Below are 15170 nucleotides of genomic sequence, written 5' to 3' on the forward strand. Positions count from 1 at the left end.
ATTCTTATTATTATTCTTCTTCTTATTATTCTTCTTCTTCTTCTTATTATTATTATTATTATTATTCTTATTATTATTATTATTATTATGCTGCCGGTCTCACTAACGGTCCCAGAGGACCAGAGCGTCCTCCAGACTGCAGCCGGAGGACGGATTATCTGCTGCCACAGGATTTACTGATATGGAGCTGTTTTGGACACAGAGCTGCTGTTTGTGTCTCAACAGAGTCCAGACCAGACTGAACCCAACAAGAACCAGGTTCAGATCTGATATGAAGCTCAGCAGGAAACAGGAAGTGAAAACTTCCTGAGAGGGAACAGACTGATCTGTCTTCAGGGTCACAATGAATCGGTCAAAAGATTAAATTCTGGACCAGCGTCCTCGGGTACTCACGTGACTTCCTGTTCAGTCGGGACCGTTTGCGGGTCTTGGGGCTGGACGGTCTGTCTGAGGGATTCTGGGTGACGGATTTGACCAGTCTGTCCATGATCTCGTCGGTGGCGTCATCCTGGGAACCGGTCCCGTCTTCTCTGGCTACAGACATCTGAGACGGACTCACCCTGCCCAGACCTGAGGGACCAGAACCAGAGCCGGGGTCAGAGCCTGAACCAGATCCAGGATGTCAACCACACACAGGATTCAGGTCTACAATATGCTGTGTTTCAAACCACCTCTGGACCACTTTACACTCCAGCAACCCTGTCTGTCTGTCTGTCTGTCTGTCTGTCTGTCTGTCTGTCTGCCTGCCTGTCTGTCTGCCTGCCTGCCTGTCTGTCTGTCTGTCTGTCTGTCTGTCTGTCTGTCTGTCTGCCAGCCTGTCTGTCTGTCTGTCTGTCTGTCTGTCTGTCTGCCTGCCTGTCTGTCTGTCTGTCTGTCTGTCTGCCTGTCTGTCTGCCAGCCTGTCTGTCTGTCTGTCTGTCTGTCTGTCTGTCTGTCTGTCTGCCAGCCTGTCTGTCTGTCTGTCTGTCTGTCTGCCAGCCTGTCTGTCTGTCTCTCTGCCTGTCTGTCTGTCTGTCTGCCTCTCTGCCTGTCTGTCTGTCTCTCTGCCTGTCTGTCTGTCTGCCTGCCTGTCTGTCTGTCTGCCTGTCTCTCTGCCTGTCTGCCTGTCTGTCTCTCTGCCTGCCTGTCTGTTTGTCTGTCTGTCTCTCTGCCTGCCTGCCTGTCTGTCTGCCTGCCTGTCTGTCTGCCTGTCTGCCTGTCTGCCTGCCTGCCTGTCTGCCTGCCTATCTGCCTGTCTCTCTGCCTGCCTGTCTGTCTGTCTGCCTGCCTGCCTGCCTGCCTGTCTGTCTGCCTGTCTCTCTGCCTGCCTGCCTGTCTCTCTGTCTGTCTGTCTGTCTGTCTGTCTGTCTGTCTCTGCCTGCCTGTCTGTCTGTCCTCAGGTGTGCAGACAGGTAACAGCCGTACAGGTGTTTCAGGTGAGACATGAGATCCGATGCAGGAAGCAGTGAATGTGAACCAGGAAGTGACAGAAACACATCGTACAGACATCGGCTTCAGGTTCCAGCATGTCAATCACAGTAACACAACAACAACAACAACAACAACAACAACAACGACAACAACGACCCTGTTTTCACACAGACAGCCTGTCGTTGGACAGACGTCCCTGTGGGTGCTGCTACCTGGAGAATGGTTTCACTGTTCAGCCTCAGACAAAAAGTACGGTTCATATTGAGCTCGCACAGAGTTCAGGACCATTATGAACCACAGAGGGTCTGAATCTGGGTGAAGTGGACTCACTGGTCACAGGGTCTCACTGGACTGAAGGTCTCACTGGACTCACTGGTCTCAGGGTCTCACTGGTCTCACTGGTCACAGGGTCTCACTGGTCTCACTGGTCACAGGGTCTCACTGGACTCACTGGTCACAGGGTCTCACTGGACTCACTGGACTCACTGGTCTCAGGGTCTCACTGGACTCACTGGTCACAGGGTGTCTCACTGGACTCACTGGTCTCAGGGTCTCACTGGACTCACTGGTCACAGGGTCTCACTGGACTCACTGGTCTGACTGGACTCACTGGACTCACTGGTCTCAGGCTCTCACTGGTCTCAGGGTCTCACTGGTCACAGGGTCTCACTGGACTCAGGGTCTCACTGGACTGAAGGTCTCACTGGACTCACTGGTCACAGGCTCTCACTGGACTCACTGGTCTCAGGGTCTCACTGGTCTCACTGGTCACAGGGTCTCACTGGACTCACTGGTCTCACTGGACTCACTGGTCTCACTGGTCTCACTGGTCTCAGGGTCTCACTGGACTCACTGGTCTCAGGGTCTCACTGGACTCACTGGTCTCAGGGTCTCACTGGTCTCAGGGTCTCACTGGTCTCAGGGTCTCACTGGACTCACTGGACTCAGGGACTCACTGGTCTCACTGGTCTCAGGGTCTCACTGGACTCACTGGTCTCACTGGACTCACTGGTCTCAGGGTCTCACTGGTCTCAGGGTCTCACTGGTCTCAGGGTCTCACTGGACTCACTGGACTCAGGGTCTCACTGGACTCACTGGTCTCAGGGTCTCACTGGTCTCAGGGTCTCACTGGACTCACTGGTCTCAGGGTCTCACTGGACTCACGGGTCTCAGGGTCTCACTGGTCTCACTGGACTCACTGGTCTCAGGGTCTCACTGGTCTCAGGGTCTCACTGGTCTCAGGGTCTCACTGGACTCACTGGTCTCAGGGTCTCACTGGACTCACTGGACTCACTGGTCTCAGGGTCTCACTGGTCTCAGGGTCTCACTGGACTCACTGGTCTCACTGGTCACAGGGTCTCACTGGACTCACTGGTCACAGGGTCTCACTGGACTCACTGGTCTGACTGGACTCACTGGACTCACTGGTCTCAGGCTCTCACTGGTCTCAGGGTCTCACTGGTCACAGGGTCTCACTGGACTCAGGGTCTCACTGGACTGAAGGTCTCACTGGACTCACTGGTCACAGGCTCTCACTGGACTCACTGGTCTCAGGGTCTCACTGGTCTCACTGGTCACAGGGTCTCACTGGACTCACTGGTCTCACTGGTCTCACTGGACTCACTGGTCTCACTGGACTCACTGGTCTCAGGGTCTCACTGGTCTCAGGGTCTCACTGGTCTCAGGGTCTCACTGGACTCACTGGACTCAGCATCCACAGGAACCTTTCTGAACAATGAACATCACGTCTGGGACATTTTCACCCAGCTGATGGTATTTTACTTTTCATGTTTCTGAACAAAATATACATAAAGTTTGTGATTTTAAATCTTTGTATCAGAGTGAGGACCGTTTCCTGGGCAACCTGGGGTGAAAGGTCATCATTAGAGTGAGTGAGGCGAACTGAGCGTGCTCAGAAGAGTCTTACTGCGGACGGCTCTGGAGCGTCTCAGTCCTCTCTGCTCGCTGCTCAGGCTGTCGCTGCTGCTGATCAGCAAGTTCTTCATGTTCTCATGCTCCTCCTCCTGACCTGGCTCCGCCTCCGCCGCCATGGAGATGGGGGCGGAGCTGTCCTGGTGAGGCACCGCCCCCGAAAACTTCTCCGTCTGAGGAAGAGGAAGAAAAGATATTCGAATGTCTTCAGTCAGATGAGGTTTTAAAGGAGTTTCACATTGAACAACTTTATTTACAGATTTAATGTTTCATTTGAATATTCAACAAATCACAGTCCGTTCTGATTGATTTATAATTATTAAGTTTCAGCATCAGACGTTGGTCCTGCTGGTGGCCTCTGACCCCCCACCCGGAGGAGCAGGAGGAGGTTTACCTCGGTGATCATCTTGCCTCTGGTCTTGGTTCTCTCTCTGTGAGCGGCTCGTTTGCGTTTGAGGGTGAGGACTCGCTCTCTGGTGGTCCGATACTCGAGAGAGAACTCACTGATGATCCGACAGAAACTGGTGACTTTAATGTCCCGAACCGACGAGGACGGCTGACCCAGGAACAGCAGGAAGGAGTGGAACCTGCAGGAGGAGGAGGAGGAGGAGGAGGAGGAGGAGGAGGAGGAGGTCAATATGCAGGTAATGTGTATCTGTGTGTATCTATGTTTGTGTATCTGTGTGACCTCTGACCTGTTGATGACCCTCCTGTGGACCACCTTCAGGATGATGATCCTCTGCGTACAGTCCTTCAGGAAGTCTGTCATCTTGTTCTTCAGGACCGCTTTGGTCTCGTGTTTGGCCACCACCTTCAGGTTGTCCCATGATGCTTTGCAGCGTCTCTCCAGCTGGACCAGGTTCTCTGACAGCAGCTCAAAGTCCACCTGGAGAAAAACAAAGACTCACTTGGTCAACACCTGCTGCCTTCACAGCAGAGCAGTGGGAGAGAGGGTAGAGTACGGTAGAAAGCAGACAGGGTAGAGGGCAGCGGGGGTAGAGTACGATAGAGAGCAGACAGGGTAGATTACGGTAGAGAGCAGACAGGGTAGAGTACAGTAGAGAGCAGACAGGGTAGATTACGGTAGAGAGCAGACAGGGTAGATTACGGTAGAGAGCAGACAGGGTAGATTACGGTAGAGAGCAGACAGGGTAGAGTACAGTAGAGAGCAGACAGGGTAGAGTACAGTAGAGAGCAGACAGGGTAGAGTACAGTAGAGAGCAGACAGGGTAGAGTACAGTAGAGAGCAGACAGGGTAGAGTACAATGGAGAGCAGACAGGGTAGATTACGGTAGAGAGCAGACAGGGTAGAGTACGATGGAGAGCAGACAGGGTAGAGTACGGTAGAGAGCAGACAGGGTAGAGTACAGTAGAGAGCAGACAGGGTAGAGTACAATGGAGAGCAGACAGGGTAGAGTACAGTAGAGAGCAGACAGGGTAGAGTACAATGGAGAGCAGACAGGGTAGAGTACAATGGAGAGCAGACAGGGTAGAGTACAATGGAGAGCAGACAGGGTAGAGTACAGTAGAGAGCAGACAGGGTAGAGTACAGTAGAGAGCAGACAGGGTAGAGTCGTACTTTGGCAGAACGGGTGATGGCGGGGATCTCGGAGTAGACGTCTGAGGATTCTGGGTAATTTTCCACCACCAGGTTGCAGGTGTGATGTAACAGAGACTGACGGTGAACTGTGTCCTTCACCTCCACCACCTTCTCCAGGTAACCCAGCTCAAATCCCTTAGCCTGGATACACAGTAACACACACACACACACACACACACACACACACACAGTATCTGATTAAAGCTGCAGTGGAAACAGAAGATGGAGTTCAGTCTGTCCGTTATCTCTAATCTGTGTTTGAACCAACAACACATTTATCTGAACTTCAGTCACTGAACCAGCTGCTGTGGATCATTCTGATAAATTTATCTCTGATCGTAACAATAAATAAATGAAATGTGAGACAACAGGAGTCTTTTCATTCACATTCAGGTAAGAAAACTAAAAGAGTGAGTGAGAAATATAATGTTTAATCAGCAGCTCCTGAAGCTCTGCAGTGTCTTACAGTCAGAGCAGTTTGTGTAGTTTGAATAAAAATCAAATATCATTAATGTGAAGGAAGAACAAAACCTGCAGGCTTCCGTTTCTCCACCACAGAGCCAGAGTCATAGACTGCTGTTAATAATTATCAGTGTCACTGTTTCTGTACTTCAACCCTCATTGGTGATGGAAACAGACGATTCAGTGTTTTGGTTCTCACGTTGGAGCTGTTGAGGAAGTTTCCGATGGCGAGCAGCGTGGCCAGGGTTCTCCTGAAGGTCTGATTGGAGGCCAGCTGCTCCATGCCCAGCTTCAGGTCAAACAGCGGCTCCGCTATCTCCTGCAGGGGGCGACACAGTCACAGTGTGAACCTGCTCAGATGTTTCCCTTCTCAAGGAAACAGGAAGGAAGGTAAAACAAATAAAATAATAAATAAATACAAAACTTAATTAAAATATAAATATCAATTTATGTCACATAAATTAATTAATGTTGACTTTTCTTCAGATTTGAATTCATTTATTTACTGAGTATCTATTTTTGATCTGGGCAGCTTCGGTCCTCCGTACAGTGCAGCCTCACAGGAAGTCCTTTAGTCTTTGTAGTTTGTTTGTAGTTTGCAGTATGTTACCTTCTCCAGGGCCTCGTAGTTGAGTTTAAAGGCCCAGAGCTGCAGGCGGGGGGTCAGGGCGCTGATGGAGGCCAGGCTGAAGAGGAACTGCTCCGCCGTGCCCAGAGGAACGTCAGGATTGGCCAGCTGAGCCTCCTGGATCTTCTGCTTCTCCTCCTCTGTGGGCGTCATGGTCAGGATCTTCTGCTCGGGACAGACGGGTAACAGTTAGTTAACCTGGACTCTAAACCTCGGCACGGCGCCCTCTGCTGACAGGAAGTGGTCTTTACCTCGATCCCCTCCTTGCTAATGGCAAACTCGTCGAAGTTGAGGATGGCGGTCTTGATGACATGGACGGCCGGCAGGACGGTCATACCAATGTTGATGGCGTTGCTTCTCTTTGGGTCCAGAACCAGAATCTCAGACTTCTTAGTCTCAGGTCCTTTCTGAGACATCCCATCAATAATCAATCAAAATAAGATTAAATACACAGAATATATATATATATATATATATATATATATATATATATATATATATATATATATATATATATAAAATAAAAATGTCTGACAAGATCAATAACCCTGAGTCTGTGGTACACGTATGAAAACAGCCTGTCAAACCAAGCCCAGGGCACAGATCTATTATTAATGATCAATAATGTATAATTATTAATGTTCCCTGATAGAAACCAGACAACGTCCTCAGTTCCAGCACATTTTCTCCAGAATATTAATTGTAAGTTTATTAAATTAGTAATTGTACAGTTTGTCTCAGTAGTTTTCTGAGCCCTGAGCAGCGTCTGCAGGTGCTGCTGTCAGGCTGTCACAGCACAGCTCTGCAGTGTCAAATTCTACTAATTCTACTCTCTATTACTTCTAAATGTACTTTCACAATCAGAGTGGTTTGTGCAGTTTAAAGTTCATACAACTGTAAATTGATTATATTCACACACACAGCTGATAAACTGCACAATAAACACAAACAGTGAACTCAGTAACTGCAGGAAGGTTGTGTAAAAGCACCTTTTATACCATCCTCTGTCTGTATTATGTTTATTATACATATTATGTTATATACAGTTTGTTCAGGTCATCAGAGTTTAGAATTTCAATAACACACCTTAATGCAATTAGTTATTTTAACTCTGTTAAACTTGAAACTGTAGTAACACAAACTCAAACATTATTGATTTTATTGATTTATTATTGATTAAGTCACTGTCACTTAAAGTTACTGAAGCTACTTGAACAACAATGTTCTTTTACTTAAAATTCTCAATGTAATCACTTATTTGATTTATTTTTTAGTTAGAGTTTAAAAAGAACTGAAATGAATGAGACAGTGAGGTTCAGACCTACTCTGTATATGGAGCTTGGGCGACCCCTAGCGGGGGTTGGGAACCAGTGGTTTAACCTCCCTTCAGGACTCAGTGATCCTGGTCCAGTACTAAGGTCTACAGTGTGATCCAGCAGTGCACACATCTATATTATATTTATATTGTACATCACATCCTGCTGAATGTGCCCACACTGCCACCTGCTGTTTAACAACCTTAGCATATTAATATTAATATTAACAGTGTGTTTTAGTTTATTGATCTTTTATTTAATATTGTTCTGACAGATTGTTGTTGCCTTTTATTTATAGATTATTTATTGGCGTTATAGAAATAAACTTCTATCTGAATACATTGATGATATAATAATAATGAATATATTTACTGCTGGAGACAAACAGACAGCTGATGTCTGATATATGTGAGCTGAAAGGCTGACAGACGGACTCTGGGGCACAGACGTCGGCTGATCATTTGGCCTCTGGGTGGCGCCAGCAGGACTTTAAATACCTTCCTTATTCCTGAGACACATTCAAACAGCGCCTCCCACAATGCATCTGTTCCTCCGGGCTAAGACTGGTTACCTTGGCAACAGGCAGGTCCTTGGCTTTGGACTCAAACAGGTGTTCAAGTCGGGAGGTGTCCACCGCCACCTTGTCCAGAGACGCCCACACCGTCCCCCGACCAAATCGGCACTTGTGCGGCCCGTCGGCCTGCTTCAGCTCCTTCCAGAACAACTTCACCGTCTTCTTCTTCTGCTTCTGAGAGGACGTCGCCGCCGCTGAGGGAGGAGGAGGAGGAGCACCTGGAGGAGGGGGAGGAGGTGGGGGAGGGGCTAGACCTCCTGGTGGAGGAGGGGGGGAGGAGGAGGGGGAGGAGGAGGAGCACCAACCAGACCCGGGGGAGGAGGAGGTGGAGGGGGAGGGAGGCCGAGGCAGGAGGAGGAGGAGGAGGTGGAGTCGAAGGTGTCCATGTCCAACACGTCGATGTCCTCCTCGTCCAGCAGGTCAGAGAAGTCCAGGTCTTTGATGCGGAGGGCGGCGGCGCTCGGCTGAAGCTGCTCCCAGGCGTCAGCGGGGCCCCCGGGGCCCAGCGGGGTCATCTGGGTGGTCTCCAGCCGGCGGGCGTGGCTCTCCACGTCGATGCTGCTCTGCTGCCGGAGGTGGCGGTTCTGGTGGCGAACAATACAAACACATCACTTTATAAACCCCGCCCCCACACAGCCAGCGTCCAATCACAGCTCAGTGGAACCTAAAAGCTGCTGCGATGTTACTGAAGACAATCAGAGTCTCACTGATGGTGGAAATAAAGGTTTTACTTCCTTAAAACAGCCGTTTTTTGAATGGAGTTTGGTGTGACAGAGTGGATCAATAAACTGAGCTGACCTACCTTCTAATAACAGGAGTTCTGCTCCTAATAGATAAAAAGCAATACAGTATTCTTATTTTACGGGCCAGGGGCTGTGGGCGGGGCCTGGGACTGTGGGCGGGGCAGTGGTAGTGGGCGGGGCCTGGGACTGTGTCCCTCCTCTATGAACTAATAATCTTCCACTGAAACATAAAAACATTCAGACCTGTTGTTCCTCGGCCAGTCGTGCCAGCGCTGCCTGGGCGGAGCCTTCCAGCCCCTCTAGCTCCGCCCTGCGGGAGGCGCTGCTCTCACTGGGGCCGGAGGACTCTACTGAGCGCGCTCTGAAGCTGGACAGACGCTCCAACACACGACCCCGACCACCAAGATCTCCACCTGAGGAAACAGAGAGATCTCACTCTACCTATGTTATAATACCATTAAAATATTTATATATTACATTGCAATATAATATCATTTAATATAATATATAAATAATATAATATAAAATATAATATAATTTATTGTAATAAAATATAATATAATATAATATAATATATAAATAATATAATATAATATATAATATAATTTATTGTAATAAAATATAATATAATTTATTGTAATAAAATATAATATAATATATAAATAATATAATATAATATATAATATAATATAATATAATTTATTGTAATATATATATATATATATATATATATATATATATATATATACACATATACATACACATGACTGTAAAAATAAAGATGTATTGATTGATCTAGTGATTGATTATAGACAGTATCAGCTCTCACTGGGCAGGAAGCTGCTTTCTTCCTCGGTGGTGTTTGGAGCAGCGGCGACCGTCGGGCTCAGCGGCGCTGTGCTGGAGGTCTTAGAGTAGAGCATGTCCAACAGAAACTTCTTGTCATTGGACAGAGTGCTGCACTGCCTCGGTAGAGGGGCTGCAGACAGGCAGACAGGCAGAGAGGCAGACAGGCAGAGAGACAGACAGGCAGAGAGACAGAGAGACAGACAGACAGACGTCATTGATGTGTATTCAACCACAGACACACAGCTCAAAATGCTGTACTATAAACATTAGTATTAATTAATTAGAATATATTGATCAGTAAACTTATTCAGTTTAATTCATTAATAATAATTATTATTAATTCAATAAACAGATGAGTCACTGGATCACCTTACTGCTGCATGAAAGAATAACTGCAGTAACAGCTGTTCTCCAGCAGGTGGCAGACCACCACCACTGAGCTCATTCACTCCTGAGCAGACAGCAGCAGTGCATTGTGGGAAGTGGAGTCTCTTACCGGGGTCAGTCGGAGAGTCTGAGGATCCGTTTGTGCTGCTGGAGGACGAGACTGCAGACGAGAGACAGACGATATGAGCCAGCTGGATAAATATTGATCCATATATTGATCAGCATACATCCATATATTGATCCGCATACATCCATATATTGATCCGCATACATCCATATATTGATCCGCATACATCCATATATTGATCAGCATACATCCATATATTGATCCGCATACATCCATATATTGATCAGCATATATTGATCAGCATACATCCATATATTGATCCGCATACATCCATATATTGATCAGCATATATTGATCAGCATACATCCATATATTGATCAGCATACATCCATATATTGATCAGCATACATCCATATATTGATCAGCATATATTGATCAGCATACATCCATATATTGATCCGCATACATCCATATATTGATCAGCATATATTGATCAGCATACATCCATATATTGATCCGCATACATCCATATATTGATCAGCATACATCCACATATTGATCAGCATACATCCACATATTGATCCGCATACATCCATATATTGATCAGCATACATCCATATATTGATCAGCATACATCCATATATTGATCAGCATACATCCATATATTGATCCGCATACATCCATATATTGATCAGCATACATCCATATATTGATCCGCATACATCCATATATTGATCCGCATACATCCATATATTGATCCGCATACATCCATATATTGATCAGCATACATCCATATATTGATCCGCATACATCCATATATTGATCAGCATACATCCATATATTGATCAGCATACATCCATATATTGATCCGCATACATCAATATATTGATCCGCATACATCCATATATTGATCCGCATACATCCATATATTGATCAGCATAGATTGATCCACATACATCCATATATCCACATATTGATCAGCATACATCCATATATTGATCTGCATAGATTGATCCATATACATCAATATATTGATCCACATACATCCATATATTGATCCATTGATCTGAACATGGTTTCACTTCCTCTCACCTGTCGGCTCTTCGTCCCAGACGCCGCTGCCCTCCTCCGCAGGCTGCAGGCTCGGGGTTACGACATCATCAGATGAGGACAGCCTGGCCTGGCTGAGGTTTTTACTTCTTCTCTTCTTTTCCCACTGCGTGGCTGCCAGGCTGCGCAGGAAGGTGTCTCTGCAGGGAGGAAGGCAGGTGAGCTGGAACCAACATGTCTGGGTCAGACGCTTTCACATGCTGCTGTAAGCTGTAAAACGCTGGATGCATCTATCTGAGCACTGCAACCCCCGATTGACTGATTGATTGATTAATGTATTGACTGACTGATTGATTGATTAATGTATTGATTGACCGATTGATTGATTAATGTATTGATTGACTGATTGTAATTTATGATGATTCGATTATTGAAAAGACAAAATCGTCTGAGATTGGGGTTCGGGGCTCTAATGTGTTTCTCTTATTTCTGAGACCAGCAGACTTTTAACTGAACTGGGTCCCGCCCCTTTCTACTCTGTGCTCCAATCACAGTGGAGCAAGCCTCAGTCAACAGTTCTAGCTAGCTTTTAGCTTCATTACAAAAGAACACAAAAGATGAATTATTTCCCATATAAAGGGGGGTGGGGCTTTGGTGGTGATTAGAGTCTTGGATATTTCAAAGATTAGCAACAAAATTGATTTGATTGCATTAGTATTTTTTATGTAGAGCCAGATACTCCCTCTGGACACCTTCGTGGCTAAAAATGCCTCATTGACTTCCATTAAAACCACTCGTTTTAATCTCACTGTTACAGTATATAACCATACATTCTCTAATGTCAGCATTTCATTTTGAAGAAAAGTAGTGTGTTATGTTAGGTTATAAAAAATGTTTTAAAAGAATGTAGAAAAATGCCAGATGAGGACCTAAGGGTTAACACAGATTAGTTTAGCACATAGCATATCTAAGTACAGGAAAGGAGGAAGTTGACTGAGGTCTGACCGAGGCTCAACTGTGATTGGAGCACAGAGCAGAAAGGGGCGGGGCTTGGGGAGGCTCAGTTTTGTGGACAGCATGTGAAAGCGAACGCAGTCAAACACAAACCTTAAAATCACTTCAAACCAGCGGGAACCCAAAACCAAACCAGCTCCAGGCAGATTAACACCAGCGATTAGACTCCACCATTAAAGTAGAATTAAATGAGAAATAAAGTCACTCACAACTGTAGTTAAGAGGAGAACTAGAGTAAATGTACTACAGTAACCTCACAGCCACAGTACAGTTGAGTCCAGCAATGTAGTTTTGGAGGTGGACCTGGTCCAGGTCTGAGGGAGTCTCAGCTCTGTAATCAGCTGTCTGTGTTTACTGCAGCAGTTCCCCAAAAATTACACAGCTATAAAGTCCTGCAGCAGTTTATGAGTTTCTATTGTTCTGATCTGAACCTCAGGAGGACAACACACCCAGGTCCAGGTCCAGGACCAGGAGGCAGAGACAGAGAGGAGAAAGCAACAGCACAAAAGAGGTTTTCTGTGCTGAGACCAGACCAGGAAGTGAAGCTTTCATTTACTGATCAGCAGTTTGATTGAGTTTAAATGTTCAACACCAATCACACACACACACACACACACACACACACACACACACACACACACACACACACACACACAGAGCGAGGTCCCAGCAGAGCCCGGGCTGTCCCCCCTCCAGCTCCCAGCATTGCAGCAACATGCAGTGGGGCCACAGCAGTACTTACGCAAACCTCCTCAGAACCGGCTTGTCTGGATTTACATTACAGTCGTCTGAGCTGCAGAGACACAACACAGAGCTGAGACACACACACACACACACACACACACACACACAGAGCTGAGACACACACACACACACACACACACACACACACACACACAGAGCTGAGACACACACACACACAGAGCTGAGACACACACACACACACACACACAGAGCTGAGACACACACACACACACACACACACACACACACACACACACACACACACACACACACACACACACACACACAGCTGAGACACACACACACACACACACACACACACAGAGCTGAGACACACACACACACACACACACAGAGCTGAGACACACACACACACACACACACACACACACACACACACACGAGCTGAGACACACACACACACACAAACACACACACACAGAGCTGAGACACACACACACACACACACACACACACACACACACAGAGCTGAGACACACACACACACACACACACACACACAAGAGCTGAGACACACACACACACCCACGCACACAGAGCTGAGACACACACACACACACACACACACACACAGACACACATAGGGCTGAGACACACACACACACACACACACACACACACACACACAGAGCTGAGACACACACACACACCCACACACACAGAGCTGAGACACACACACACACACACACACACACACACAGAGCTGAGACACACACACACACACACACACACACACACAGAGCTGAGACACACACACACACACGCACACACACACACACACACACACACACACACCCCCACACACACACACACAGAGCTGAGACACACACACACACACACACACACACACAGAGCTGAGACACACACACACACACACACACACACACACACAGACACAGACACACACAGAGCTGAGACACACACACACACACACACACACACACACACACACACACACACACACACACACACAGAGCTGAGACACACACACACACACACACACACACAAAGACTGAGACACACACACACAGACACACACACACAGAGCTGAGACACACACACACACACGCACACACACACACACACACACACACACACACACACACACAACACACAGAGCTGAGACACACACACACACACACACACACACAGAGCTGAGACACACACACACACACACACACACACACACAGACACAGACACACACAGAGCTGAGACACACACACACACACACACACACACACACACACACACAGTCTACACTGATCCATACACTGATCAATAAGACCAGGACGATGCACACACGGCAGAAAGCCTCCAAAAACTACCATGGCAACAAGGTTTCCCATCATCCTCTCTGCTCAGAGCAGACACACTCTCAATTGCATAAAAAGGAGAGGAGGAGGAGGAAGAGGAGGAAGAGGAGGAGGAAGGAGAGACGTGTACTCACCAGAAAGGCTGGTCATCCTCCCCAGAGCTGGGGGAGGAACGAGGGAAATGGAAAAGAGAGAGAGAGAAAGATTAGAGCAACAGACAGAACAATATAATGCAGACAGACAGTTAACAGACAGAGAGACAGACAGAGAGACAGTTAACAGACAGACAGACAGACGGAAAAGATCCAGGAATGATAAAGAAATGATTGAGAGACCCAGAAAGGATTCAGAAATTAACCAGATATAATTAAAATATTATCTAGAGATTATGTAAAGATAATCTAAAGATAATCTCAGAGACAATCCAGAAATTAACCACATATTATGTAAAGATAACCCAGAGATAATGTTATAAGGAGTACGGTCTAGAACTGCTTTATTTGAAAAGTGTCCTGAGATAATGTCTTTTATCAATTGGTTAGATAATCTCACAGATAATCTCAGAGATAATCTCACAGATAATCTCAGAGATAATGTCAGAGATAATCTCAGAGATAATGTCAGAGATAATGTCAGAGATAATGTAGAGATGATGTAGAGATGATCTCAGAGATAATGTAGAGATAATGTAGAGATGATGTAGAGATAATGTAGAGATGATGTAGAGATAAAGTAGAGATAATGTAGAGTAATGTAGAGATAATGTAGAGATAATGTAGAGATGATGTAGAGATAAAGTAGAGATGATCTCAGAGATAAAGTAGAGATGATGTAGAGATAAAGTAGAGATAATGTAGAGATAATGTAGAGATAATGTAGAGATAATGTAGAGATGATCTCAGAGATAATGTAAAGATAATGTAGAGATAATCTCAGAGATAATAAAGATGATCCAGGGAAGATTTCAGACATCTCCACAGTCCCGACTGAATGATCCCACAGACAGAAACAGCTCCAGTCTCTTAGTACAGAATTAAACCAGATCAATAACTCAAGAGG

General features: G+C 46.3%; 1 protein-coding gene across 1 annotated transcript in view; it reads right to left on the bottom strand.

The window, feature by feature from the left end:
* The window catches only part of fhod1 (formin homology 2 domain containing 1), a 46499-nt gene that overhangs the window by 2348 nt on the left and 28981 nt on the right, over positions 1 to 15170 (bottom strand). Inside the window, 16 exon segments of the mRNA XM_051379672.1 lie at positions 394 to 570; positions 3338 to 3515; positions 3737 to 3929; positions 4038 to 4228; positions 4922 to 5083; positions 5604 to 5723; positions 6015 to 6197; positions 6284 to 6439; positions 7920 to 8197; positions 8200 to 8506; positions 8909 to 9078; positions 9495 to 9644; positions 10011 to 10061; positions 11061 to 11218; positions 12775 to 12825; positions 14246 to 14272. Of these exon segments, the coding sequence (XP_051235632.1) occupies positions 394 to 570; positions 3338 to 3515; positions 3737 to 3929; positions 4038 to 4228; positions 4922 to 5083; positions 5604 to 5723; positions 6015 to 6197; positions 6284 to 6439; positions 7920 to 8197; positions 8200 to 8506; positions 8909 to 9078; positions 9495 to 9644; positions 10011 to 10061; positions 11061 to 11218; positions 12775 to 12825; positions 14246 to 14272 (2552 nt within the window).

Source organism: Dicentrarchus labrax, unplaced genomic scaffold (assembly GCF_905237075.1).
Source record: "Dicentrarchus labrax unplaced genomic scaffold, dlabrax2021, whole genome shotgun sequence".
NCBI lineage: Eukaryota > Metazoa > Chordata > Actinopteri > Moronidae > Dicentrarchus > Dicentrarchus labrax.